The 27,981-nt window shown below is 34.8% G+C and overlaps 2 protein-coding genes across 2 annotated transcripts in view; one reads left to right on the forward strand and one right to left on the reverse strand.

The window, feature by feature from the left end:
- The first annotated feature begins 2,882 nt into the window (after nucleotides 1-2,882).
- Nucleotides 2,883-3,827, forward strand: PMCH (pro-melanin concentrating hormone). Its single transcript, XM_014780359.2, has 2 exons — nucleotides 2,883-3,231; nucleotides 3,584-3,827. Exons 1-2 carry the CDS (start codon nucleotides 2,983-2,985, stop codon nucleotides 3,788-3,790), a joined length of 456 nt encoding a protein of 151 aa, XP_014635845.1. The 5' UTR covers nucleotides 2,883-2,982; the 3' UTR covers nucleotides 3,791-3,827.
- PARPBP (PARP1 binding protein) overlaps nucleotides 3,301-27,981 on the reverse strand; it is a 65,696-nt gene continuing 41,015 nt past the window's right edge. Inside the window, exons 7-11 of the mRNA XM_004418028.3 lie at nucleotides 21,332-21,515; nucleotides 19,191-19,369; nucleotides 17,056-17,137; nucleotides 5,310-5,445; nucleotides 3,301-4,819 (exon numbers count right to left, since the gene is read on the reverse strand). Coding sequence (XP_004418085.2) covers nucleotides 4,479-4,819; nucleotides 5,310-5,445; nucleotides 17,056-17,137; nucleotides 19,191-19,369; nucleotides 21,332-21,515 — 922 coding nt within the window. The 3' untranslated portion in view covers nucleotides 3,301-4,478. The remainder of the gene's footprint in view (nucleotides 4,820-5,309; nucleotides 5,446-17,055; nucleotides 17,138-19,190; nucleotides 19,370-21,331; nucleotides 21,516-27,981) is intronic.

Genomic DNA, 27,981 nt, shown 5'->3' on the forward strand with positions numbered 1-27,981 from the left:
CCACCAAGAAAATACCAAGCCCAAATAGTTTTACAGGAGAGAAAAGAAAAGGAATAAACCTCCCTCCTCGGTTCCTTTTATAAAGCTAATACAACATTAATCCCAAATCAGACAAAGGCAATATAAGAAAAGGAAATTACAGTCAATCTCACGCATGATAATAAATGCAAAATGTACTAAAGCAAATATTACCAAACTGAATCCAATAATATTTTTAAAAGATTTGTTTCATGAACACATGGCTGATTTAACATGAGAAAAATCTGTTCACTTTACTTATTAAATTAAAGACTGAAGGAGAAAAATGATATGATCATCTCAATAGATGCAGAAAAAGTATTCAATAACATTCAACAACAATTCATGATAAAAACTATTAGTATGCCAGAAATAGAAGAGAACATCCTGAAAGTTATAAAGGAGGTCTATAAAAAAACCTAGAGTAGGGGCCAGCCCGGTGGCGTAGTGGTTAAGTTCACATGCTTTGCTTTGGGGCCCTGGGGTTCGCAGGTTCGGATCCTGGGCGCAGACCTATACACCACTCATCAAGCCAGGCTGTGGCGGCATCTCACATACAAAATAGAGGAAGATTGGAATGGATGTTAACTCAGGGCCAATCTTCCTCATCAAAGGGGAAAAAAAAAAACCTAGAGCAAACATCACGCTCAGTAGTGGAACATCAAAAACATTCTCTGTGAAAATCAGTAACACAGCAAGGATTTCTGTTATCTCCATTTCTAACATTTACTGGAAGTTTTGGTCAGTGTGTATGCTTACGTGGACAAACACACACACACACATACACACAAATATAAAAGGACTTGCAAGGAGGAAATAAAATGTCATTATTTTGTTATTTATATCAATTGTCTTCAGGGAAAACCCCAAAGAATTAATACATTTATAAACTATCTGGAATAAAAAAGAGTTTAGAAAGCTTTTTGTATATAAGAGCACTACACAAAAGCCAATTGCATGGTACACAGTTTGTACAAAACTAGTAATATGTTAGAAAAGGAAAATTTACAATAACTAAAAGTAGTTTAATTATAATTAATTTATAAAGAATAATAGTTCTCAACAAAAGATATACAAGATCTTTATGAAGAAAACAATAGAACATTATTAAAAGATTTTAAAAGATCTAAATAAATATGGAAAAGTACCATGTTCATGGATAAGAAAATAAATTATCTCAAGGATGTCAATTCAATTTAAAGCTGATTTTAAGATTTATACAGAAAAAAAATGGTCTAGAATAGCCAATGAACTGCTATAGAAGAAAAACTGGTCGGTGAGTAGAGGGCTGGGAAACTTGACCTACCAGATATCAAAAATTATTTTAAAGCTATAATAACTAAGACTGTAGATTTGGCAGTGGAATAGAGAGTTCAGAAAGAGACCCACACATATATAGAAATCTGACACACTGCAGAGATGGCATTGCAGATTAACGGGGACAGGAAGAGTTATTCAAGAAATGTGTAAGGAGGTTTGGAAAAAGCGTAACTATCTCGATCTTACACCATACACAAAATTCTAGATGGATTAAAAATTTAAATGTGAAAGTCAAAACATTTAAACTTTTAGTATATATAGAAACATGTTAATGATCTCAGGGTTAGGAAGGATTTCTAAATAACAACTTATTAAAAGTATTAACCATCAAGAGAGAAACAAAAGAAATTTAAACATTAAAATTAAGCAGTTTGGTTCACCAAAAAACAACATAAAGAGGCTGAAAAGACAAGTCACAAAGTGAGAAAAAATATTTACAACACATCTAACTAACAAAAAATTAATATCCAAGATATAAAAAGAAAACCCATGAATCAATAAGAAAAAGACAAACAACTCAACAGAAAAATGAAAAAAGATATTTTTAAAAAAAAGGCATTTTACATAAGAGGAAAGATAAATGGCTCATATACACATGAAAAGACACACAACCTCTTTGGTAATTAGAGAAATACAAATTAAAAGGACAATAAGATACTCAAGTGTTGGCTAGGACTTGGAACTGTCATACCCCGCTGGTGGCAGCTTAAATTGGTTACTAGTATTCTGTAAACATTTTGGCATCAGCAGAGCCAAACATGCACATACTCCAAGACCCAGCAATTCCATAGCTAGGAATATACCCTAGAGAACCTCTTGCACATATGTATCAGAAGACTTATACAAGAATGTATTCTCTTACTCAGTGGGGTCAAAATGAGAAATTAACTCTGAAATGTTTAATTAAAAATTATACAACATACTTATCCAAAATTAGTATTTATGGAGCACATAAATATTCTCTTCATGAGAATATTCACTAGTTGTTCACTAATTGCTAATTCATTTATAAATATCAGTAATAACCTTTTGTAAATGCAGAGCTAAAACACACCTAGCAGGTGAATTTTAGATATAGAATTAACAACGTGCTCACACTGACAGACATACATACTTTAATCACCAAAGACTACATCAAGCATTTATGAAAGAAAATCCTTTGTGAAGATTATTTCAATTTAATCAGGATTAAAAGTAAATAAAACTTTTATCCTTATCATCGTTGAATGAAATAACTTTAGTTTGAATGTCTTAATCAGAAAATATACAGAAGGAAACAATAAGAGTATGGAGAGCCTGATGTCCTGTGGTCTTCCTTAATAACAACCCATTTTCAAGAGGCTATAATCTACTCAATAGAAAGCATTCTACCAAGGATCTTAATCAGATTCTGAGAAAATTCACACTCAAAATAAACAACATGCCACTAAAACCAAAACAATATAGGTATTAGCAGCTATACAAAAGGTTAGCCTTTATAGGATGAGTCATTTCTAAAATGATGAAAGTCTAAGTCTTTGAAGTGTTTTCTATTCAAGCTGGAAAATATATAAAGGCAGGAATCGTTTACAAAGCAGGTTGACTGAGAAATTTTTCTTCATTTTACACGTACTTGTTTGACTCTATGCAAACATCAAACTAAGAATGGCAAAAATGACTCTCTCTTCCTACATATTAATACTAACTTTTTCTTTGCTTTCTCAAGGTGTTGTACTTTCAGCATCCAAGTCCATAAGAAACTTAGAAGATGACATGGTTTTTAATACATTTAGCCTGGGAAAGGCCTTTCAGAAGGAAGATACTGCAGAAAAATCAGTCGTTGCTCCTTCCCTGGAACAATATAAAAATGATGAGAGTGGTTTCATGAACGATGAGGAAAATAAAAATTCAAAGGTAAGTGGCAATGTGACTTGTCCTTTATTTTAACGGGAATTTGAATGATTTTTATGAATCCTTTGAAAGTAAAGTTGATACTTTTATTTTATAAACAGAAGTATGTGCAAATAGTCACAATATGCATTAGGACAATTGATGAAACTTCATACATACCAGGTTGTTCTTCCATCCTGGACAACAACTCTTATCCAAAAGGTTTTTTTCCCAAAAATCTTATGTCTAAGGTATTTTTAAAGAGTCAAGACAGTGCAGAGCATCTTTGAATTGATCAATGAGAACATTATACAATTGTACTATAGTTCCATTCCCAATAAGACAGCTAAAACACAAATCAACTTTTTCTTTACAGAATGAAGGCTCCAAGCATAATTTCTTAAATCACGGTCTGCCACTGAATCTGGCTATAAAACCTTATCTTGCACTAAAAGGATCTGTAGCTTTTCCAGCTGAAAATGGAGTTCAGAATACTGAATCAACACAAGAAAAGAGAGGAATTGGAGATGAAGAAAATTCAGCTAAATTTCCTATAGGAAGGAGAGATTTTGACAGTGAGTAGTCTTTTTAAAATTAAATTCTTATATCTTAATACCATAAAATAGAACCATAAGTTCAACTGAATTTGGATCCAATCATAACAAAATCCGAATACGACCATGGTTCAATTACACTTGATATTAAGTGACCCTTGCCAGAGACATGAAATTAAAGGTATTTAATTAGTTATTGTAATTTTGATTTACTCAGAATTAACTATACTAGATCCACTCTTTTATTTCTAATAAATTTTGCCTGATAATGATCGTCCTTTAAACAATTTAAACTTTTTTTTCCTTCAGTGCTCAGGTGTATGCTGGGAAGAGTCTATCGACCTTGTTGGCAAGTCTGATACCTGTTGGTCCACATCATCTTTTCAGAAAAAAACAAAATCACTGAATTGCCTGTGGGGGAAAAGCCCCTAACGTTACTGACTTGTATTATTTTAAATGTCTGTTTTAAAAGAAAGTAGTATTAAGATATATCAGTAACCTAAATGATATGCTTTATCTGTGCATTAAACTTTGTGAATATTCTGCATAATTATGACTTACTAGTATTTTTTAAACAGTGGTTAACATACTAACCTTACACTCCAGACCAAAATAATAAAACATCATAATTTACACCTTGATCTCTTAAAAATTAAGTAGATGTCTTTGGCGAATGGTTTTATATATACATAAATCTAAAGTACATGAAAGACAAACTCATAGTCTAAAAAACTGAGTTAACTTTGTCTGGCCAGTAATCAGTTTGTCCTTGGCAGTACACTTGTTGCTTTTTGCTACTCTGGCTAGTTTGCCATCCAATTTATTCTGCAAATCGTTTGATGTCTTAGGTATCTTAACATTTTTATGTTGAGGTAGTTCGTTTCCATTATCACAGAGAATAGTTTCATCATCTAAATACACCTGTTTCCTTTTTGAGCTTTTATTTCCTGTCTGACTACTTGATTTTCTTGCTACTTTTTCATTTTTACTTCTGTCCAGATGAACATTTCCAGAACTTGTTCCAATTGTTGGTCTTCCAACAGATGAATTTACACCTTCTGTTATGCAAGATAAAAAGAGGAAAGGAATTATGTAATATTTAGCATTATTACACTTGAGAATTTTACAATCAACTTTAAAAATTGCTAAAGAATGTTCAAAAATTTATGATTCACAGTCAAATAATGCTATAAATTACATGATTAACAAATACAGCTATATTACTATCACATTACTTTCCCTTTACCATATCACTTTCATCCCTACAAACAACAATTTGCTTTGTTTGAATGCACAACACTTAATCTTTAAATGCTACAAGTTATTTCTTAAATATATTTAGTTAAATCAAACTGTGTCCTGTTCCCTATCCATAAATTTGTACTTAGACTTAACTTCTTAAATAAACTCAGGTCTTTAAAACTATAAACCTTTACATTTCACATTTCATACTTTGCAAAAAAAAAAAATCTAGTTTTAACTTAAGTTAAAACCAATTAGTACACTAGAATTAAATTGTTATTTAATTGCTCAAATAAAGTCAATTACCAGAAAGGTCATTTTCCATGTGAAGAACACACAAAGGCTCTGATGCTGAATGAATACGATTCCATTTATCCTTGCTTATCACCCAGTCATCTTTGTAAGTACAAGCAAACTGGGATCTAATTAAGGTTTGCTTCATCTGGTAACAGGAAGAAAGAGGAAAATAGACAATTTAGTCTTTATTTTGATTTATTTTTTCATCTAGATAGAAATATACTCTATAGTAATCAAAGTATCACAAAAGTTTTCCTTAAAAAATTCCATTATTCATTGGGAACTTTTAACCCTCGATGTTTCCTAGTTTGCAAACTCATTCATTGCTACCACTAGCATTTTTGTTCTTTTCAGTTATACCAGTTTCATGTATATTTTTGATATTTTTTGTACAGTTTAGAAAAATCAATATTAGAGTCTTCAGAGGCCTTTGTTACACATTCCTGTGTCTGAACTGCTTTGGAAAGTGAGTTTTATAATAAATTTAATAATACATATGATATACATAATCTTAGAAAAATACAAGTTCTTCATCCTAAGAATTACAGAGTACAGCTGTTTTAGGAAAAAAATAGTATATGGAATTCAAGAAATTAGAGAAATTGAGGAAGGGAAAAATGTTAAGATGAAAAAGAGAAATAAGAGAGGGTGAAAGAAACAAAAAAAGAAAACTAACAAAGAAATAAACTGAAAGATAAAGCAAAATGGTGACTGAAAGGCATTATTTCTTTTTTTTTTTTTTTTTTTGGTGAGGAAGATCAGCCCTGTGCTAACATCTGCCAATCCTCCTCTTTTTTTTGCTGAGGAAGACTGGCCCTGGGCTAACATCCGTGCTCACCTTCCTCCACTTTATATGGGATGGTGCCACAGCATGGCTTGCCAAGCAGTGCGTCGGTGTGCGCCCGGGATCCGACCGGCGAACCCCGGGCCGCCGCAGCAGAGCGTGCGCACTTAACTACTTGCGCCACCGGGCCGGCCCCATGAAAGACATTATTTCTTGATTAAAAATTTGAATATATAGGAAAATAAGAAAGATGATTCAAATATATCATTCTAGGAAGATCTGACCAAGTGATTTAGTGGTCCAATATTCAAAATATACTCTTGCATTTATCTTCAAACATCATAAATAGGAGAAAATTAGAAAGCTAAATTCAATTCTTAACCACTGAAAAGGATGCCAAGAAAATAGTTTTGAAAATGTTTTCTGCAAACATAAAACCAGCGGCTGTTTTCAAGATAGAAATTAATTTCAGAACAAGTAATTTATACAGATAGTGCAAATTTCAACAAGTACACCTGATGTGTAATGCCACTCAGTTACATGGAGAGATCGCTGCAAATAATTAGAAATCATCTCAAATCCTTTTCAGAAATAGATGGTTTAAATTTCAGATAAATAAAGAGGACTTCAATAAATCAAAATTTTAACACTTCAAAGTGTAACTAGATTATACTGAACATTACTCACAGAAAATTCATTGATACAGTTCATGAAGTCAAACAGCACATGACTTTATATCATATATTCAGTAGTTATATATTCCGAGAGATCATTGCATTAATCCACTCAGATGTATGCAAAGATAATGACAGTGAAATCCACTGACTACGGTTTAGAAGAAATTAGAATAGTCTCTGGTACAGATGCTTCATAAAAGCCAGTTTTCTCAGGATGACAAAATTTTATATCTTTCTGACTAATGGTGTCTATGAGAGCCTCCAATTCCCAGATCACTAAAAATTATGTTTAACCTGCTTAAATGTTTAGACAATTGGAGTTTATCTTTCATTTAAGCACAAAAATACATAAAATTTAAAAAATGTAAAAGATCAAAAACCACTTTTTAAAAAAATGAAATAGGGTAGGCTATAGATAATGGGTAGAACTACAACCCAACATCTTCATGAAACCACATGAATGCAACTACTATTATATAGTTTCTACCTTGAGATGCCCTAAAATATAACTGAAGGTTTTTGTTTGCTTTTTTTTTTGGGCGGAGATCAGCCCTGTGCTAACATCTGCCAATCCTCCTCTTTTTTTGCTGAGGAAGACTGGCCCTGGGCTAACATCTGTGCCCATCTTCCTCCACTTTATATGGGACGCTGCCACAGCGTGGCTTGACAAGCGGTGCATCGGTGCACACCCGGGATCCAAACCAGCGAACCCCGGGCCGCTGCAGCGGAGCATGTGCACTTAACAGCTTGCACCACTGGGCCGGACCCAAATAACTGAAGGTTTTTATGTGTTATTTTTTAACTGAAGGTTTTAACTAGCTCTTTCTGGACTTTATTGATTTCATAAATACAGAATTAAAGCAATTGATGAAGCTATTAAGATAAATTTTGTTAATAAAATAAACATTATACTATATCGTATCATTACTATAGTGGTATTATCCAAAAACTTTATTTCCATCTGCAAACCAGAACTGTTAACATTATCTTTTTACACAATGTTTCTTTCACTTCACCAGAGTTATTACCTATAGAGAATTATAAATTTATTGCTTCTAAAAAGTTATAAAGAGTGTGGTAAGAGCATGAAGGCAAATGGATGCTAAGTGGCCAGCTAGGATCACTCCCATAATAGCCAGATAGTGATGACATCTGTGGATGGCTTGTAGGACTTGAGCCTCCCACCACAAATTCTTCATCAGTACCACCCATAAAACACTCTAAATAAAAATACAATAATTATATTATTTAGTACAGACAACTGATGTTTTCTCATGGTTAACATGAATAAAAATTTCTTTAGAAAGCTGTTATTTTTATTAATCTTTAACATACATCTAAGTAAAAATCTTTCTTTGCTATGTAAATACAGTCACAAACTAAGTGCCACAGCCCTCCTTACAACTAGATTTCCTCTCTTCAGGCCCCCCATAGGGAAATTCTCAAACCTTTAGTAACAGGAGGGCAATTTCAGAAAACTAGAGTTACAAGGCAATGGATTCTTAAAATACTGAGAATGGGTTCCGATGTGAAAGGAAAATAGTTAACCATTTTAGTTACCGTGAAAAGTACTATTTACAAACATATCAAAATATAAGAGAAAACCACTATAGTTCTATGGTAATCTTGGAATATTTATGTCCAAAAGAAACAACAGAATAGTTATACTGAGGGTATTTTTTTCTTTTTTATAAAAGATTACATATAGGATTTCTCTTCAATGTACAAAAATCTCTTTTTCATCAATTACCACTTATTAAGTTCTAACTATGTGATATGCACAAAGTCTACTAAAGAGATTACTAGGGCGGCTTCTATAATGGCAAAGACATTCTACTTATAAAATTTGCTGTTGACACACAGCTGGAAAAAATAATAAATAAATTGGATAACAGAATCAAGACCGAAAAGATGTCAGAAGGCTAGAACCATAAGTAGAAAATAATAAAATGAAAATGAATGAGGATAAACAAAGTCTTGTATTTAAGTTCAAAATATCAATTACAGATGTACAGGATGAGGAGAATCTGACTTAAAAACAACATATGAAAAAGACCTAGAGATTTCAATTGATCATGAACTTGACTGGAGCCAACAATGTGATGTCCAGCTAAGAAATCAGCACAAAAAGACAATGATGCAATGGGAAAGGCACCAGATTTGCCGTCAAAAGACCTGGCTTCTAATGCTGGCCCTCTCCCTTATTAATTAGATGATGTTGAGTAAACCTCTGAACTTCTCACTTATCCACACATAAATGGGAATAATATTTATCTCACAGAATTGTCAGGATTAAATGAAGTTAAAAACATGAAAGGGCTACATAAACTCTAGAGATCCATGTCAATACTAGGCAGTTATTAATGTAATAACATATATGAAGACAGTATTTCTACAGAGCAAGAAATCTGTTGAATTAGATTTCTCAGGACCAAGCCAATCCTAAAATGATTCTACGAATGCAGCTCAAAAATGAATTTATAAACAGCATCTTCATTTTAGTTATTAAAACAATACAAGCTAGATTGGTTTGTATTTATAACTTAAAAGAGATTGCTTTTCCTTTGTTCATAAAAGTTAAATTTTTCTGCACAAGATAAGTGGCTACATAAAATTGAGATTACTTCCTGTTGCAAATCTTCCAAATCTCTCTGTGTATTTGATTTGGAATCACAAATAAGCAAAACAATTGCCTCTTGAAAGTGCTTTTGAAGTACTAAACAACGAAGAATAATGTCCAGATTCATACATGGCTGTTAAAATCATTTTAGGTTCAAGTCACATGAGAAAAAAGGATTCAAAGTTTTCCTTTGTAGAGTGATTTCCCCCCCTTTGGAAAGATTTCTATCCACAGTAAAATTGCAATGAACTTCAAACCTGCCAAGACTTGGAAAAGTCCTTTTGCCTCAAGCTCTTTTTAAATTGAAATTATTAGTAGGTTCCCAGTTTGAGGAAAATAGTACCTCACATAGGAAAGCCTGACTCCAGTTAAATTAAGACAAATGAGTCAAAATATGTATTGAAAAGTTGCAGACACTCTCAGAGTTAGCTGCATTAATAAGAAAATGAAAGTTCTAAGCCCACGTTATACTGATAAATATGTCAAGTTTGAAAGGAAATTATTCTCAACATACCTATCAAATATGTAACTAAAAATATTCAAAATTTATCTTTTCATTCTTACATTATCACATTTTCAAAAGAACAGGAATTTGCTATCCTTAATGACATATAATTTGTAAATATATCAAATAATCCATTTCTGCATCCCTGAAACTCCACCTACTTTGCTAAATAGCATAAAGATAATATTTTCGACCTAAATAGTAGCATTAACTTTTTTTTTTTTTAGTGAGGAAGATTGGCCCTGAGCTAACATCCATGCCCATCCTCCTCTATTTTGTATGTGGGATGCCACCATAGTATGGCTTGATAAGCAGTGAGTAGGTCCACGCCCAGGATGCGAACCTGTGAACCCCACGCCACCAAAGCAGAGTGCACAAACTTAACCACTATGCCACCGGGCCGTCCCCTGTATTAACTTTTCACGACTCCTCATTATAATTACTGTGCCTTTATTTCTCTTTGGAAACAGCATAAACTTTGAAGTCTTACACTTGAATACAAACCCTTGCTTGTTACTTACTAGCTATATGGTTTGGAAAATGATGCCTTCTAAAAGTGAGCAAGGATCAAATGGGATGAAGGATATAAAATGTCTAGTATATCACTTGACACTTAGTAGGTACTCAATAAATCTCAACTTCATTACTTCAGCCAAAACAAACTCAATTTTAGTTCAATCTAATACAAACAGCCAATTTTCATTCTAATGAAAAATGCGGCTCGGCTCACTCCCTTAAAGTCATTGCTTAATGTCACCATCTCACAGAGACCTCTACTGATGATCCTATTTAAAACCAAAACACACACAAAGGAACACACTTTCCTTCCCTCTCTCCAGCTTTACTTCATTCCATAGCACTGATAACCTTCCAATATTCCATATAATTCACTTGTTTGTTTATTGTCTGCCTCTCCCAACTAAAATGTAAGTTCCACAGCAACTGATGGCCTGCTCTGGCCCACCTATGGCCCTCCCCTCCGCGTGGTGAGGAGTCCACAGGGCCTCAGACTGCCCACTAGGAGACCATAACCCCCCTTTTAGACCCTGTTCCAAGTACCTAGGACCCCAGAATTCCCTGCTTTAACTGCCCTAGGCACTGGGCTGGCGCTGGCCTCTTCCTCTACGCTCAAAGGCTGTTTACAGCAAAGGTGATGGGGAGGAGGGTGTGTACACCTCTTGGTGGAGTGACTCTAAGAGTACGGAACAGAGCCAGGGCTGAAGGGGGTGCAAGGGAAGGGCAGGAGCTTGCATTTATATTCTTGTACCCCAGCCCCACAAATACTTGGGGAAGACTTGCCCATGAGGGCAGGGGTTTTTGTCTGTTTTGTTCACTGATGTATCTCCAGGGCCTAGCACAGAGCCTGGTATCCAGGAGATATTTAATATGTGATTGTCAAAGGAGTTAATTAAGTAAAATTATAACACACTATAATAGGCGTATGCAAGCAGAAGGTATGAGGGAACAGAAACATGAGTAAGCAAAAGCTTAGAGGTAGAAAAAGACGTGCAGAATAGATTCTACTCTTTTATAGAGACTAAGGAAACCACATGATACAGAAATCAGAGAAGCAGACTGGCAAAGAACACTACATCACCCTAAGGACAAAAGCTTTGAGATAGAAAAACATGTACAGGGTAAACTCTACTCTGCTCAATAAAGTAATGAAACCACTTGGTACAAAAACAAGAGAAAAGTATACATGCAGAGAAAAACTAAGTCACATTTAAGTACAGAGAACCATGCAGCCGAAGTCCTTAAGCTCCATTATATCCACTGTTCCTTTCAAGTTCTTATATATTCCGCCTTTGTCAGGTTCTCATGCACATATCCTTACAATACGCCCTACAAAAAATAACTGTTCCTTAAAACCACAAAGGCCACTCTTTCCTTAACCTTGCCCCACAATATTTACTCACTTATTTTGTACAACTACCCAATACACAGTCTCTTTATACTAGGTAAGGCAATCCAATACTTTCATCAGATTGTTTGCTCAGCCTGAAATGCTCTCTTCCATTCTCTCTGCCTATTTAAATCCTATTTATTCTAATCTTTTATGGTCAGAGTGCCATTTCCTCTACTTCTTATGGGTCTGTAATTATTGCATTTGTGGGTATTTCTAATCCACTAGAACTGTAACTGTTTAATATCCTAGCCATGTGTAGTTAATTAATTAAAATTAAAAATCCAGTTCTTCAGTTGCAGTAGCCACATTTCAAGTGCTCAGTAGCCATATGTGGCTAAGCACCTATAGTACTCGACAGCACAAACACAGAACATTTCCACAGAAAGTTCTATTGGAAAGCACTGCCCTAGAACAAAGCTTTACAATCTATGTCCTGTGGCATATTCATGTATTGCAAATGGATTCTCAAGGGACTCAGGGACATTTTTATTTGCTGGGTCCATAATATTGGAACTCATATGCAACTTTATATTAGTAAACTACCTGACGTGAAAAGACCAGTTAAGCTTTGGAAAAGTTACATTGATTATATCTCCAAATATTGCTTCTATCCTATTTCTCCTCTTGTTCGGGACTCCAATTACGCATACGTTAGACTTTTTCTCTGTCATGCTCTTCTTTTTTGCTTTTTTATTCTTTATTCTCTCTTTGCCTTAAGTTTGGAGATTTTTCTAATGACCTATCTTCAAGTCCACTTATGCTACTTAATGCTATGTCTCGTTTACTATTAAACTCATCTAATAAGTTCTTATTTTTAGATAATGTTTTTACAGTTCTGGAATGTCTATTTGGTTCTGTTTTATAGATTTTAATTCTCTGTTGGAATTCCCCAATTTTTCATCCATTTTGCCCATTTTTTTCCTCTAATTACTTTTACATGTTGAAAATTTTTTTAATTCCTTGTCAGCTAATTCTACTATCCAGATCATTTGAGTCTGCCTCTATGGTTAGTTTTTTCTCTTGATTAAAGGACAAATCTTCCTGCCTCATTTCACATTCAGTGCATTTTATTTTGTGCTAGATATTGTGTATAAAGGAACTATAGAGGCTCCAGATGAAGAGCTTTCTTCTATCAAGAAGGGTTTCCCTTGTCTTTGTTAAAGTCAGACTCAGTGAAGGGCTGATAACCTCAATGCATTCAGGGACTGAGCTGGGTCAGAGCTGGGTTGCAGTTGTCATGACTCCTATTCGACTTCTGGTTCTTACCTCTTCCTCAAGAATGTCTCTCCCAGGCTTATACCTGAGAGCCGTATGAATCTCTATCACCCCTGACCTGAAAGTCTGGGGGATTCAGTCTGTCTTTCAGAGGTTTTTACGTTGTGTTCCCATCTCACTTCATTTCCAAATGTGACATATATCTTGAGAAGGAGACAGCCATGTGTTTGAGGCAGGTCCCACTCCTCAAGCAGAGCCTTGTCTTCTAGCTACCTCAAGACCACAAGTGGTTTTAGTCTACTGGATTGAGGCTCTTTGGCCTCCCACTCAGCTCCAAAATACAGCATACGTGCTAGGTAAAAATAACTACGCATTCAGGGCTTCTGAAGTTACCAAATTGTTGCCTGCCCCTTAAGACACTCAAAAATCTTTGCTGGTTCCTCTTTCTCTCAGGAGTGTTCCTTTACATGGGCCAACATCAATCCTCAGCTCATACCCAAAACTGGCAAATAATCTCACGAAGAAAACAGCTGATAATAGACTCATCACCTCAGAAGAACTTGACCCTCTCCAACTTAGTTTATTTAAACCGCTTTGTTTACATACCTTTCCTACATCTTTACAATATATTTTCCCCAATTTATCTGCCTTTTACTTTGTTATTGTAGCAGAAATGGTATTCTGCCGTGACCTACTATATCCTAGTTAGAAACAGAAGCCTCCAAGTCTGTGAGTGATTTCTTGATTTTGTTCCCTCCTTATTTGAGAGCATTTTATTTTCTCCTCAGTTACATTTTGAAGGCTATATACTTTCTGTTATCCTTCATTGTTCTGAAGCCTGAGGAACGATGGAGGCAGAAGTAGTGTTCAGCTGAGGAGATAGGCAGTTTGAAAAAATTTCTGGGTTTTGCACTCTTTTCTAAGAGTTTATTATGCACTAACTGTACTCTAAGAAGGTTCACTCCCTCTGCTTAGGGACTCTATTTCATTCAAATGGAAGGGGATCATTTGGATCATTTCCCCAAGTCAGTGTGTAGCACTAGAGCCTTCACTTGCATAAGCGTGTAAATCCCAGGGTTCATTTCCCACATTTTATCCACATTAATATCCAGTTGCTACATCTACCATTTCTCAGACAAGAAAAGAAAAAAAAATAAGAACACACACACTTAGTTGGCTTCTCAGTTTTGGAAATATTAGTGATAATTCTCAGGATTTTGTCAGCTCACTAATATAGCATCTGGGGATTGGGGCTAGAGTAGGTCACTAAGTCATGCTGTGCCTTTTCACTCTGAAATCTTCGGTTTCTTTCCTTGGCCATCATTTTTGAAGTTTATTGTACTTAATTACATTATTCTTTGCTGTTTGCTCTTGGTGAATATTTTTGCTAGTTTTTTACTATTTCATACTCATTTTAAGGGGAGGGAAATTCTATGAGTTGAACTCTGTCCGCCATGTTAACTGGGATATACTCAGAGTTTTCTAATACCCTAAAGCTTAAACTTGGATATCTAATTAAGAATTTTCTAACACCAAGAGCATTAGACTGCCTGGCTGCTTACGAAGGTACCAAAGTTATGGTCAGTCTACTTTTTCAAACTATTTAAACCCTACTTGTCACTGTCCCAACTACTCTATGTTTTAAAGATCCAGTATTTTCCTGATCAGTTCACTTAAATTGTTAAGTCATTAATGCTGATGATTATTCTGACATACATATAATATGGGGGAAAGCATTAGACTCAGAATAAGGAAAAGACCTAGATATATGACTTTTCAGTTGTTCCTGATGTGCAAAATACTGTTAAACCAAGCTGGAAGACATAAAACTAATTCATTTACAGAGGTATAAGGAGGTAAGCATCTCCTTGAAAAATCTTTTAATAAAAAGGTATAAGGGTACTTATATAAATGGTAAGAATGGGGAGAAAACATTCTCTAAAGGTTCTTATCAAAATGATGAAGGTTCAGGAAGAAGCTTCTCATTTCCTTCACAGGGGAATTTATTTAACCATCATAGACAAGTTTCCTAATAAGCTACAGTAGGAAATAAAACTTGTGGACTTAAAATGAGTATGTTAATGAACATTTCCCAAAGTGGCTTCACAGAATTTTGCCATCAGAGGAATGTCTATTTCTATTTACGAAGGAGGAAACTAAAATCTAAGAAAAATTCATTTGCCCCATATAATGACATGAACTATTTTCCAATCAAGTATCATCTACGACATCAAAATTCTAAGTTCCCTAATATTTTCTACCTTTGAAGTGCTCTAAGACAGTATTTCAAGCACAGATTGTATATTCTTTCCATGACTAAAAAAAGAATTGTATGCCAAAAGAGCAAAAGTAATAGGATAATAAAGTAATAAGCTGTTAAACCACTTCTCCATAGTTATTTAGTAGTAAATATTTGGAACATTTTTTGTTATTCTAACAAGTGCTCTACTTGGCTATGGTTCAGCTGTATACCTGGCTAAACCAATTACTTTCACATTTTGCTTTTATAAAGAGTACTGTACTGTAAAATATAATCATAAACACCAATTCCTTCCTTTCTCTATTGCCATTTAGTTTCAGAGCTACATAGACTAAGCTAGCTCCATTATTAAGTAACGGAAGCAATGCAATTATAATCTCATTGGTATTTAACCACAGCTTTGTAGACTGGCATAAAATATTTCATGGTAGTTATGAGATCTTAAATAAGATGCTTTCTCGGGATTATGGTCTCCTCATTTGTAAATGAGACTGGATTAGACAATCTCTCTTCTACTTCCCAAAACTTTCTAAATTTGTCTATACATTTTATAGCAATTAGTTGACTCTTAACAATTTCTATAAAAAAAAAACCTTTTCACTCTTCAGATAAATTTTTTTCATTTTGATTTACTTAGTTCTAACAAAATACCCCAATGGTCTTTAAATAAAAATATTAAAGTTTGTCAGTATCCATAGCAGGGAAAAAAATTAAAGAATTTATACATCATACTTCTGTTTCTAATCAAGTCCAAAGGATAGATTTTATTTTTAAAAAATCTTATGCCTTGACTACAAGTATTTATGTTAATATAACAAAGAGTTGACATATTTTATTCACAGAAAAATTGTGCGAAATTCAGTGATGTATTCCATAGGTATTAATTACTAACAACTACTAATAACCGATAAAAAGACAAGACATAAGTATAAATAAGCTAAATGGATTTGGGATATATATATGAAACAGATGATAACTAAAAGCTTTGCTAATTGGGACTAACTTTCCAAATGGGAATATAAAGAGCATACAAATTAGAGTTCTCAAAGTTGTATGAAGATAATTACTTGATAATTTAAGGATAATTGTAAATTTTACATGAAAATTTTGTTGAACAAATGAATGAATTCCCAACCATAGAAGAGTGGTCTGGCACATAGCAGATACTCAATAAATGTATGTTGAATAAATGAATGGATTAAGACCAAGTTTCTTTTTGAAAAATAAGACCAAGAAAATTTTAAGCGCTTGAAAAACATGTTATTGACTACTTATGGGCACAAATGTTTCAAATGAGGACGGGAAAACTTAGTTCAAACAAATGAAATTATATAGAACAGCTCTAGACAAGGAACAATGTGAAATGTTCTCCTTCTCTTAATCTACAATTAATTATATTCTGCCATTATATCTTTAGAAGGGAACAAAACTGAAATTATATAGTCTCTCAAGATTAAGATATTAGAAATACAAATGAGAAAACCATGTCTTCTTTATTTTCCCCTTCCTTCACTGAACAGATATTTATTGAACACTTACCATAGCAGGTCCTTATTCCTTTCCTTCTTTTAGATCCAATGGATTGAATAAGCCAGAGACAGATTTGCCAAGATTGTAAAAGAGGTAAATTTCTGCACGTCAACTGTCATAACTCATTTTCCATTTAATTTCTATTGTTCCATGTATAAGGTATATTTACAATATAACCAGCTCAGCTTTATATATTTATTTCTTCTAAAAATAAAACAATTTTCATCATTTTCATGACAGTACATTAAATGGTACCTTAAATTTTTTCTCTTGCATTGACTCATGGATGCGTTCTCTTAGGGGTTTCATCAATGAATTATTCACTTGTGTGGGAGATCTATGTTCAAAAAAAGCAAAAATTTACAAACCAAAGTAGCTTTTAAACTAGTTTTCACCCCTCCCCTACCTGAAAGGAGTTATGGGATAAAAGACAACTCAATCTAGTTGTTTATAATACTATATAAAAGTGTCAGTATTCCTATTCTGAGTTTCATATGTTAATAATTTGCTTAATTAATTTATTCAGTCTCTAAATATTTCAGCTTCTACTATATGTAAGGCACTATATAAGATACTGTGAAGGATAGAAAGTTGATTCATTTATTGGCCCTGAATTCAGGCCAATGAAGTCTAAGTAAGGAAAATAAGACATTCACATAACTAAAATTCAAAATAAAAAAGGACAAGTGCCATAGCAGGAGAATTCAAAAGAGAAAAACATAGTCTAGAAATAGAAGGGTCAGAGAAGGCACAAGAGAGAAGGAGACACTGGAGCTTTGGAGCCAGACAAACCTGGATTTCTCAATAAATTCTTTTTTGGCTTAATAGAGCCAGAGTCATAACTCCTTTGACCCAAAAGACCATTATATAAGAATAAAGGATAGTCTATTCTAAGAAAGACTAGTTTATAACCTTACATTGACTTATATTCATACACCACATTGTCCTTAACTTTATCATTTCAATGCAGATCATTAAAAATTTACTTTCGCATGGACTGGCACTTGTTTGCACAGTGACAACTGGAAATGCTAGGGTAATATAAACAACTGAAATGTGTTTGGCCGTGCGATTAGGTACAGAAAAATGCCTCTTTAAAATGGATGTGGGGATTAATTTTGTTTAAAAAGATTCTATAACACAAAATAGCCTTCTCTAAGAAAATGGTAGAATTCAATCTGAGAGAATAGTTAAATAATTTATATCTCTACTTAAAAACAAACTTTGTTAAACAGAGTAAGGTAAAAGGAGAAAAAACAAAGGTTCACTTTCTTTGTACTCTTTTCTGAGATTCCAACACAGGGTATAAGCAAATCGTTGATAAAATAAATTTTCACTGTTAGGAAAATATTTGGGCATTTTTGAGGTAGAATGTGGAAGAATTATATCACGCCCAGATATAAAAGCATAATCATGGAAAGCTGGTGAAGAAGACGAGATTTAAAGGAATTAGAGGACAACACTGAATATAGACCATTGCCAAGTTTCGTTTTTAAGAGAAGAGAAAAGATAGTGACGTACAGGAGAGAGCGTGCATGAAGCAATCCTGGACAGATATGAACGATTTTAGACCAAAATCAGCTTTCTAAAAAGTAGCTCAAGAAGAAAATAGAAAAGATCAAACGGATGATTTTGTAAAAGTTCTCCACAATGTACTAAATACAATTTAAAATGGTTGTTCTTTAAATGTTTCTATAAATGAATGTGCATTAATTAAAAATATCACCAACCAACTCAATGTTTGACCTAATTGTTGTTAAAACTGGAGAGTATCAATGTCTCGCACAGAATACCCACACTAATTTAGTAAGTATCTTTCTTCACGATGTGAGGAAGAAGCAGTAAATGTCAGTTCCCATGGAAGTTTGGTGCATATGCTCTCCCCTATTCTCAGGCAGAACAGCACAGTTCTTGGAGCAGAGACGCCAGGCTTTGGGGAAAGACATCTTTGCTGCTTGCTAACTTAGCTTTCTTAAGCAAATTACTTACTATCTCTTGAGTCTCTAATTCTTCACTTATAAAATGGGATACTATTAAAAGAGGTTGTTATGAGGGCTGAGACAATATAAGTGAAAGTATTTAGCAAAGTTCTGGACACACATAGCAAAACAAATAAATACTTCCAAAGCAAAAAGAATAAGAAGAAAAAAACAAAAAACACCTGTCATACTCTCACAAAATACTACCTTTTTTATGTATTAAGTTCCCCACATTCAAATGTTCAATCTCCGTTTAACTAACTTTTGTTTTCTCTCTTCATATTTTTCTGTAGTCTCCATGTTTCCTATCACAGCATGTATTTCTTTTATAATCAATGAGGTGTTGTTTCAAAAATTCCCTTTACAGACTGGAATTAACATTCACATATATATAACTCCCACATTACTTACCTAAAAAGTGTAAGAATGGAAGTTCCATTATGACGAATTGTGTTTTCATCGTCATATAAAAGCTCTGCTTTGTTTTTGGTAGGAGCACTGGCTGCTTCTTCATCCAAAAGAACTAGTAAAGTTTTCACGGTATCTCTGCCACAGTATGCAGTGTCATGGTTTATGGCATAAGATTTTGGCTAGAACAAAAAATAATTTTAAGTAAATGTAATAATTACCCCAGCTGAGTCAGTCATTATTCTTTTCCATTTCATGTGCCCCTGTTCTCCTTCCTCCTCTAGTGTTTAAGCAATAAAATATCAGCCATGAGAAGTGGCTTTAACACATGTGAATACTTCTCCCTCAAGCCATACTAAAATCAATATTACCAACTTCCAGAAGCACAAAAGAATACAGAAAATAGTATAATCAAAGGAAGACATTAGATTCTGGTCAAAATAACATTAGGCTTTAAGTTAGAAAATTTACCTACTATCTAGCTATGTGACCTCAGCCTCATGATACAGTCTCTCTGTGTATTTTTTCTCTCTTATACCAAAGAGAGATGGGGTTTTGGTGATCTGAATATCAACTCCACAGATGGCTGTAAAGATCTATTCAAATGCAAAAATGAAAAACTAGTTGACATTCATTCATTCAGTAAGCATTGATAAGTACATCTAAGTCCCAAGCCCTGTGTTTGAAGCTAAGGATACAAAGGTGAAAACCACTGCCTCAAGGAACCCATAGTCTCTTTGATAAAATAAGTAACCACTAATTGCATTACAGAGTGCTAAGTGCTATTTCTAACAGAACGTTTACACGGTGCAGTGAAAGCACACAAAAGGTAGTGATCAGTTTACCCTGGAATCAAGGATGGCTTCATGGAGGAGGAGACACACAGGGGTAGAAGAGAGTATGGTACTTTCAGGGATCAGATAGCATGATATGACTGAAGAACAGAGTAACAGAGAGAGAGTTATACAAGATGAGCCTGGGAAAGCTCTGTAAATCAGGCAAAGAAGTTATAAGTCAGTCTGTTACAGAGTTAAAATCGCTTGCTTTATTAAGCAAGGAAATAAAACGATCCTATTTAGATTTTAGAAAAATGATGGCAATGTGTAAAATATATTCCAGGGTAAGAATGTTATTAAATCTGGAGACAGGATAACAAATTAAGAGACGATAATAGTCCAGCTTAGAAACGAAGAAGGTAGCAACAGAGGTAGCAACTAAGATAGTAGCAGTGGAGACAAGGAAAGAGCAGATTAAAAAGGGGGAGCTAGAAGAACTTAGTGACTAGACAGAAGAATAAGGGGAAATATGTGATAACATAATAGTATATATAGATACGTACAACCACAAACTCTGAAGGCAGTTCTGGCTGGGTTTGATACCAACTTACTAGTGGTGTGTGCTGTGTAACTCTGGGCGAGTTGCTTAACCTCGCTACGCTTCAGTCAAGTCACTGGTAAAATACGGGTAACCCATAGGATTGTTGGACATGGTAGGCAGATATCCAAGTTGCCCTCTCTGGGACATCCGCTGTAGCTGTGCTGTTGCGTTGCTGTCATCAACATGGTCTTGGCCTCCTTTCTCTCCTTGGCTGACTCAGGCTACCAGGTGAACTATAATGTATAGCTACACTGGAATTTTAACAAAACACCTATCACAATCTGGTGCTTAACATATATTTTTCATTAGTACCATCTATAAAAGAAAAATAAATGGCTGAATAGAAACCATTTCTGTTGCTGTTCTACAGAGTGCTTAGTACTGGGGTCAGAACCAGAGAAACCAGGCTCCTATTTTGTATCTGAGTAAATGGGAAAATAATTGTTTTATAAGAATAATTATTGAAAAATATGACAAAACACCTTAATATCCAGCAAGATTTATAAATTTCTAGTGCTGCAAGGGATACTGAAGCTTATCCAATGCCCTACTTTAACAAATACAGACAATTTGGCCCAAAGATGTTATGATTTACCCAAGTCGAACATAATCCTTCATAATCCTATTGAGAAACTTAAATTTTCAACATCTTATAACACGGGAAACACACTCTTCTGACTTAAGCGGCAACAGTAAACCATTCCTACAACAAGTAAAAGAGATAATGTTTTGTATAGAAGGATAATAAAAAATAAAAAGCTCATTACCCGTGCAGGACTGATGTCAGTGGTACTATAAGCTACATCTCCTTCTTGAGAATTGATAATATTTTTAATCCTCAAATCCAAATCCTGAGCAACCTCCTCTACTGCTTTATAAAAAGGATCCCTGCTGTTCTGGCCTTTAATCAGCTGCATCTTGATCACTGAGAGAATACGACCCCCTGCAATGCTGAAAATAGAAATAAGATCACCTTTATAATAGCAATAGAAATGACAATATGCTTATAAACTTGAAAATATAATTCTCAGAGTTAATCAACACTTCTCAAAGAATATGACTTTGATCTTACAAATCAAGCAGTAACACATTTAAGAAAGGGATGAGAACCATTAGACAAAATTTAAAAGTTTTTCTAAAAGCAAGTCGTTCTAACAAGTTACTTCTTCCTTGATTTGAAAGCTGAAGGGAATAATTTAGTTATGTATGATATATGATAAAAGATTCAGATGCAGTTATATACATGTAATGTACTTAAAATCTGTACTTTTAGATACAACCAAGATAACAAAAACAACTACTTGTCATTGAATACCTACAATCCCACATTACTTTAATCTTAAAACCAATTCAATCAGTATTATTACCCTTAAATCACAGATGAGAAAATTGAGTCTCAAATAGCTTGTCCAAGAACACACAGTGTTCTGGGCGAGGAAGGAGACTGACCTGAAACATGATACTGCATTCTAATGTAAGAAGGGTTATTATACAGAAGAGGAAATGAAACCAGTTAATACTGATATAAAGTAAACCAGAGACTCGACCAACTATGGCCAACAGACAAGGGTTTTAAAAAACCTGAAATCAATTGTTTCTTTATACTAAGTCTGAACCTGAATGAATTTGGGTTGCAGTTCCTGCTCTAGAAGGTTGACCTAAAAAAATGTGAGAAATATATAGAAGGAAGGATTTTGGTGCATTACAAGGAAGAAATCAAGTGTCCAACAATAGAAGAGGTCTCTTATTTGAAGTCAGGAGCTCTGCATCCCTTGAGGTATCCCTGGAAAGGCTGCACGGTCCCAAATGAGAGGCTGGGGCGTCTGACTATGGAGTCAGACTGCCTGAGCACAAATCGTAGCCTCCCCCGCCCCGCCACTTTCTACCTTGGGTGTGCTATTTAACCTCTCTGTGACTTTTATAGAGGCATAAAGGAAATTATGAATTGAAGTTTTCATCCTCACAACCTATTGTCAGGGTTTATGTTTGAGGAAAGAAGCCAGGTTCCCAAACAAACACTGGAAATATGATTGTTCACATTTAAATAGCTGGTCCAAACAGAGAAGGAAAGTTAGAAGAAAATTGCAGAGAGACTTAATGTATGACAGCGCATTAGACCAGCATCTCCCAAATTTGTCTGATCATCAGAATCACATTCAGCATTTGTTTAAAACATCAACTCCAGATCCCACCCTACTGAATCACAATCTGCAGAGAAGGGCACGGAATAGTTGCATTGTCTTAAAAGTACCACAGGTGATTCTTATGACTAGACAAGTTAGGGAAGCATTTTATGAAAAAATTAGTTCCTTGAGAAAGGAACCGTATTTTATTAATCTTCACACTACCAGTTTACATTTGGCACACAGAAGAAATGATTGATGTGTTTGTTGAATAAATGACCACTATCACAGGCAACAATCTGAAGTTTTTAATATATATTTTACTATTATTCATATTATTATCATTATTTGTAATACAAAAGCACTGAGGGGGTTTCCACCTACACTATAGCAGACTAGATACTCTGAGGGAACATCTCACTGAGCTCGGCAGGAATAGGGGCAAATCTCCCAGTACCACCCAATCTCTCCCCAAAAAAGCAACAAACAAGAGCTAGGATGGAAAGTTGGAGGCTGTGAGTGGTAAGCAAGCATGATGAATGGGGTTTTCCCGAGGAGAAAAACCTCCAGGAGCACTGTGATCAGGACACAAAGCTGAGTGAGAGAGGGCAACCAGAGACTTTCACACTGAATCTGAACCTTCCAAGAGCGAAGGAGCTAGTAAGCTTTTATTAGATTGAGTCTATGTATATTATATTTTTGAAGCTTTTTTTTTAACATTTTTGATTTGGTGATGGCATAGAAGTACAACTGCTTTTTGTTTACTGATTTTGTGTCCAGCAACACTGTTAAACTTTACTATTAATTTTAATAATTTGCCTTTAGATTCTAGGAGTTTTCTATATATACAATCATATCATCATCAAATAGTTTTATATCTTCCTTTTCAATTGTTATAGCTCCTATTTGTTTTTCTTGCCTTACTACACTGAATTGGACATCCAATACTATGCTGAAAAGAAATGATGAGAGCAAGAACTCTTGTCTCATTCTAAATCTTAAATAGATGCTAAAACATTTTACCATTAATTGGGTTTTCATAGAAACCCTTTATCAGGTTAAAGCCCTTATTCTTAGTTCATTTTACACTGAGGGGGAGCCCTGTAGGGTGGGTACAACCCAAGAGACTCCTCACCTTGGTCAGCCCCCTCCCACTTCAGACTTTAGTGGCGGTAAGAACAGACTCTCCAAATCACCACATTCAGCAAACACTCTCAAAATAAAAGCTAGCTTCCCTTCTTGACTTCCCTCTCTGGCTTTCTTCCTTCCCCAAGTTTATGGCCTGTATTTTCATTACATTTGCCCGCTCATCAATTTAAGAAGCATTTAAAAAATATGTTATCCAGCATCATTAATTATTTTCTATGGAAGGACCTGGTCTTCCATACATCTGTAATCAGAAGTCTGAGGAGACTCTAAGAATTATTTTAGGTACACAGGCACCTTCTTTTTCAACCAGTTTCTTCTCAATTTTCAATCAAAAGCACAGAAAGTGATTGGATGAAATGTAGCCAAAATGAAAACACAATTAACACTATGTGCTTTTTCTGGGAAGAAATCTCTAATGGAAGAGTTTTGGAAAAGATTCAAAAGGATAATAAAATATGAAAGAGTGTTGTAGTGTCAATTACAAGAACCAAAAAAAATGTTTTCAATGATATTAGGTAAAAGCTACCTTTGCCCCCTTTTCTCATTCCTTCTACAGGAACAAATATGCTAAATTTTAAAGATGATATAATTTCCTGACTGAATTGTATTTAGGAAGAAATTTATAAGATTTGTATCTCAGATACTTGCCAAGCTCAACATTTTGACCCTTGGCAAAATACGCCAAACACCAGTGCTATGACTAGTTGACTTACTGCTATGCATTCACTGCTAGAGCCAACCATCAGCTCTTCAAATACCTGCTCAGCAACATGGTGGCGTAATTCAAACTCTCACTTCTAGAGCTGGAAACTCATGAAGTTTTGACTCAAATGACACCAGGACATTTGTGCTAGGCACAGGGGATACAAAATGAATTAAATATTTCTCTTTAAGAGGTCACAATTGATCATATGATACTGTGAGATACGGAAGGTACAGAGGGAGTTCGAGTGGGGAGGGTGGGGAGGGTAGGGAAGAAGGAGGTATTCAGGAAGGTATCCCACAAGATACATTATGATTACTCTGGATAAACATTAATAGAAGAATTTAGGTGAGAAAGAGGTAAACCCCATTAATTGGGAAAACCCAATTAATGGTAAAATGTTTTAGCATCTATTTAAGATTTAGAATGAGACAAGAGTTCTTGCTCTCATCATTTCTTTTCAGCATAGTATTGGATGTCCAATTCAGTGTAGTAAGGCAAGAAAGAGGTAAACTGCAGCTCCTGACTACTAAATACATCGCATTAGAGCCCTGGGGCAGAAAGAGAAAAATGAAGTTAGTGAGGAAAAACGCAATTAAATCCCCATGCTTCTATCAAAACATAGTGACTGAAAGAGAATAATAAGCACTAATACAGACAACTGATTGGTAATACTTTAATGTAATTGCTGACTAACTTGACTTTATTATATAGAGTGATTGGTTTTTCCCTATCATCTTCAAGAATTTAATAACTATTTGCTGAAATAAATTATATCTTTAAAAATTAAATGTGACTAAAAGTACATATAAAATGTATCAAAAATGCTCCTGAAATATTTTTAAATGAGAAAAATGTAACAGTAGGATTTTGTACTGAGTAATTTTAACCAGATTTAACATTCTATAAATGCATAATATTTAGTCCAATAAATATAAAGGTGTGCATTAAAAAGTTGTGTTATACAATTGAAACACAGAATTTTAAAAATTTGAACAACAGGAAACTAACTAAATTATGTAAGCTGAAACCTCTAATTTAAGACATTTTTCAGGTGAAAGTATAGTATGTATTTTATGGTGGCATCTACTGGCAAAGTGTAGAAATGCAGCCAAACTATAGCTAAGATGGCCTGATGAAAAGCTGGGAGTGGGGAGGTGAAGTGTGCAAATCGATTCTTCTTTGATTTCTTCCCTGTCTATTCCCCGTCCTTCCTTGGACTCAAGGATTATTGTGATTCCCCTACCACCACTACCATATTAAAAGAAAAGCAGTACAAACTTATACTGAGTTACAAGAGTTAAATACATTTTTATCTCTAAGTTTTAAGGTTGAGAGACAGAGACCAGAGTGAGATACAGGCAGGAGTTAGAGTGTTTAGAATTTGTACATCATACTGAGGTTTCTGGAGTTTTACCCTGCACCTAGTATGGAATCACTGAAGGGTTTTAATCACGGGAGTAACATCTGCTGTTTTAGAAAGACCACTGGCAGCAGTGAGGACAACAAGAGGGGGCAACTCAAGACTGGAGGGAGAACGGACAACTTGGAGATAAGCGAGAAAGTCCAGACAAGAAAGGAGGAAAGTCTGAGAACAGACTTTCCATAAAGAATGGAAATAAGATAGTAGCTCTAGGAATAGAGATGAGGAGAAAGAGTATCAGAAATGTTAAGTAAGAAGAACTGATGGATCTAAAGGAGTTTAAGATATGTTCCAGATTTCTGCTTGGGTGGCTGGAGGGAAAGAGGCTTTATCAAGCTGGGCACTTTAGGAGGAGAAGCAGGTTTGCAGGAAAAGATGAAGATTTAGTTGGGACATGTTAAGTCTGAGTTGCCTTTGAGGTGACAACCTATAGGTTCTTAATGATATATTTTTGAAACTCAGGAAAGAGGTCTGAATTTCACTGAAATATAGATTTAGAATTTGCATATATGCAGTCAGAAAGGTAGGTGGAAAATAAGAGAATGAAATCTCAGGAGTTATGGGGTAGAGTTCTAAGAGAGAAAATGATCAAATTTGAGGACTCAAAAGAGACCAAAGAGTACGCCAACTACAAGATCATAAGTGATCTTTGGCAGAACACCTTCAGCAGAGTGGAAAAGTGAATGAGTGTGAGTCAGTGAAGCACAGACGAGTAAAGAAATATTCTACCCTATGCCAGAAACTGTGCTAGGGCTAGGGAATATTAGTGAAGAAAACCAATAAAGCCCTTGCAGAGTTTACAGACTAGTGAGAAATATATATTAAGTAATTATAAATTGAGGAGTGGAATAAAAAACAGTATTTTTCCACGAATTTGAGCTGTAAAAAGAAGGAGAAGGAACTCGCAAAAACAGAGAATATGGTTTATTGTTTTTTCTTATAATCTTTATAGACTGTGGCTCAAGTACTAGAAGTTGAAAATTATAAGACAAAACAAATAACCAATGAAACAATGTCCCAATAGGTCACCCATATTACACCCAATGTAGGAAATATCTTCCTCTCTTCTCCCCATCTGGGCCTCATTTCACTCCCATTCTCCATGTCTGTCTAACTCCTTCAACTTCATCCTTCATGATTAAGTTCAACTGTAACGACCATCCAGGTAAGCATTCCTGACACACTTATCCGTGGCTCCCACAAACTAGGTCACTCGTCCTTTCCTCTGTACATTCTTCTGTTATTGCATAAGTAGGATATATGTTTTTAGTTTTTAATAACTTAACTTTTTAAAATTACGAAATGAATATATACTTAATATATGCAAAAATCACCATAAAGAAATGAAGATTGCTCAGGTGGACTATTTAGACACCCACTTGAATACACCCACTATTTAGACACCCACTTCTTCAATGTCTTCCCTAGAACATAGAATAATTGCTCATTATGACCAGATAGGATATTCAAAAGAACACTCCTCCAAAGGGAACGTAATTATAACAAATTACATTGGATTGAGTATATGCATTTATACGTGCTCCCTCGTAAACCCCACTAAAATGACAAAAAGCCAAGTGTTTTAAATCCATAAAGAAAAAAAAGAATGGAAGAGGAAATAATAGCTAATGATAGTGGAGACGTATCATGAAAGTATGGAAACATGAAAAGCAGATGGACAAGTGGTAACCAACTATCCAGAACAGAGAAAGCTAAAACCTAAGTAACTGCTAAAACAGACAATAAGAAGCAACCTCAGAAATTCTGGGAAATTGAAGGCAATATTGAAGGCTATGATAAAGTGTGGGAGTAAACAAGAAAGCTAGGTGAGAGTCTACTCAAGGAACACTCAGATCCCTAAATCTCCTCTCCTATTCTGAGCAGTCGGGCTAGTGCACTTCTCTCACTTCAGCATGGACAGCAGGAACACTCTGAAGAAACCAAGCCAGAAAGGCTCCAGACCTAGAAGCCCCAGGGACTGAAAACAGAGGGATTGAGTAAAAGTCTACATATTGAACT

Source organism: Ceratotherium simum, chromosome 25 (genome assembly GCF_057802395.1).
Source record: "Ceratotherium simum simum isolate JZ-2026a chromosome 25, ASM5780239v1, whole genome shotgun sequence".
NCBI classification, from domain to species: domain Eukaryota; kingdom Metazoa; phylum Chordata; class Mammalia; order Perissodactyla; family Rhinocerotidae; genus Ceratotherium; species Ceratotherium simum.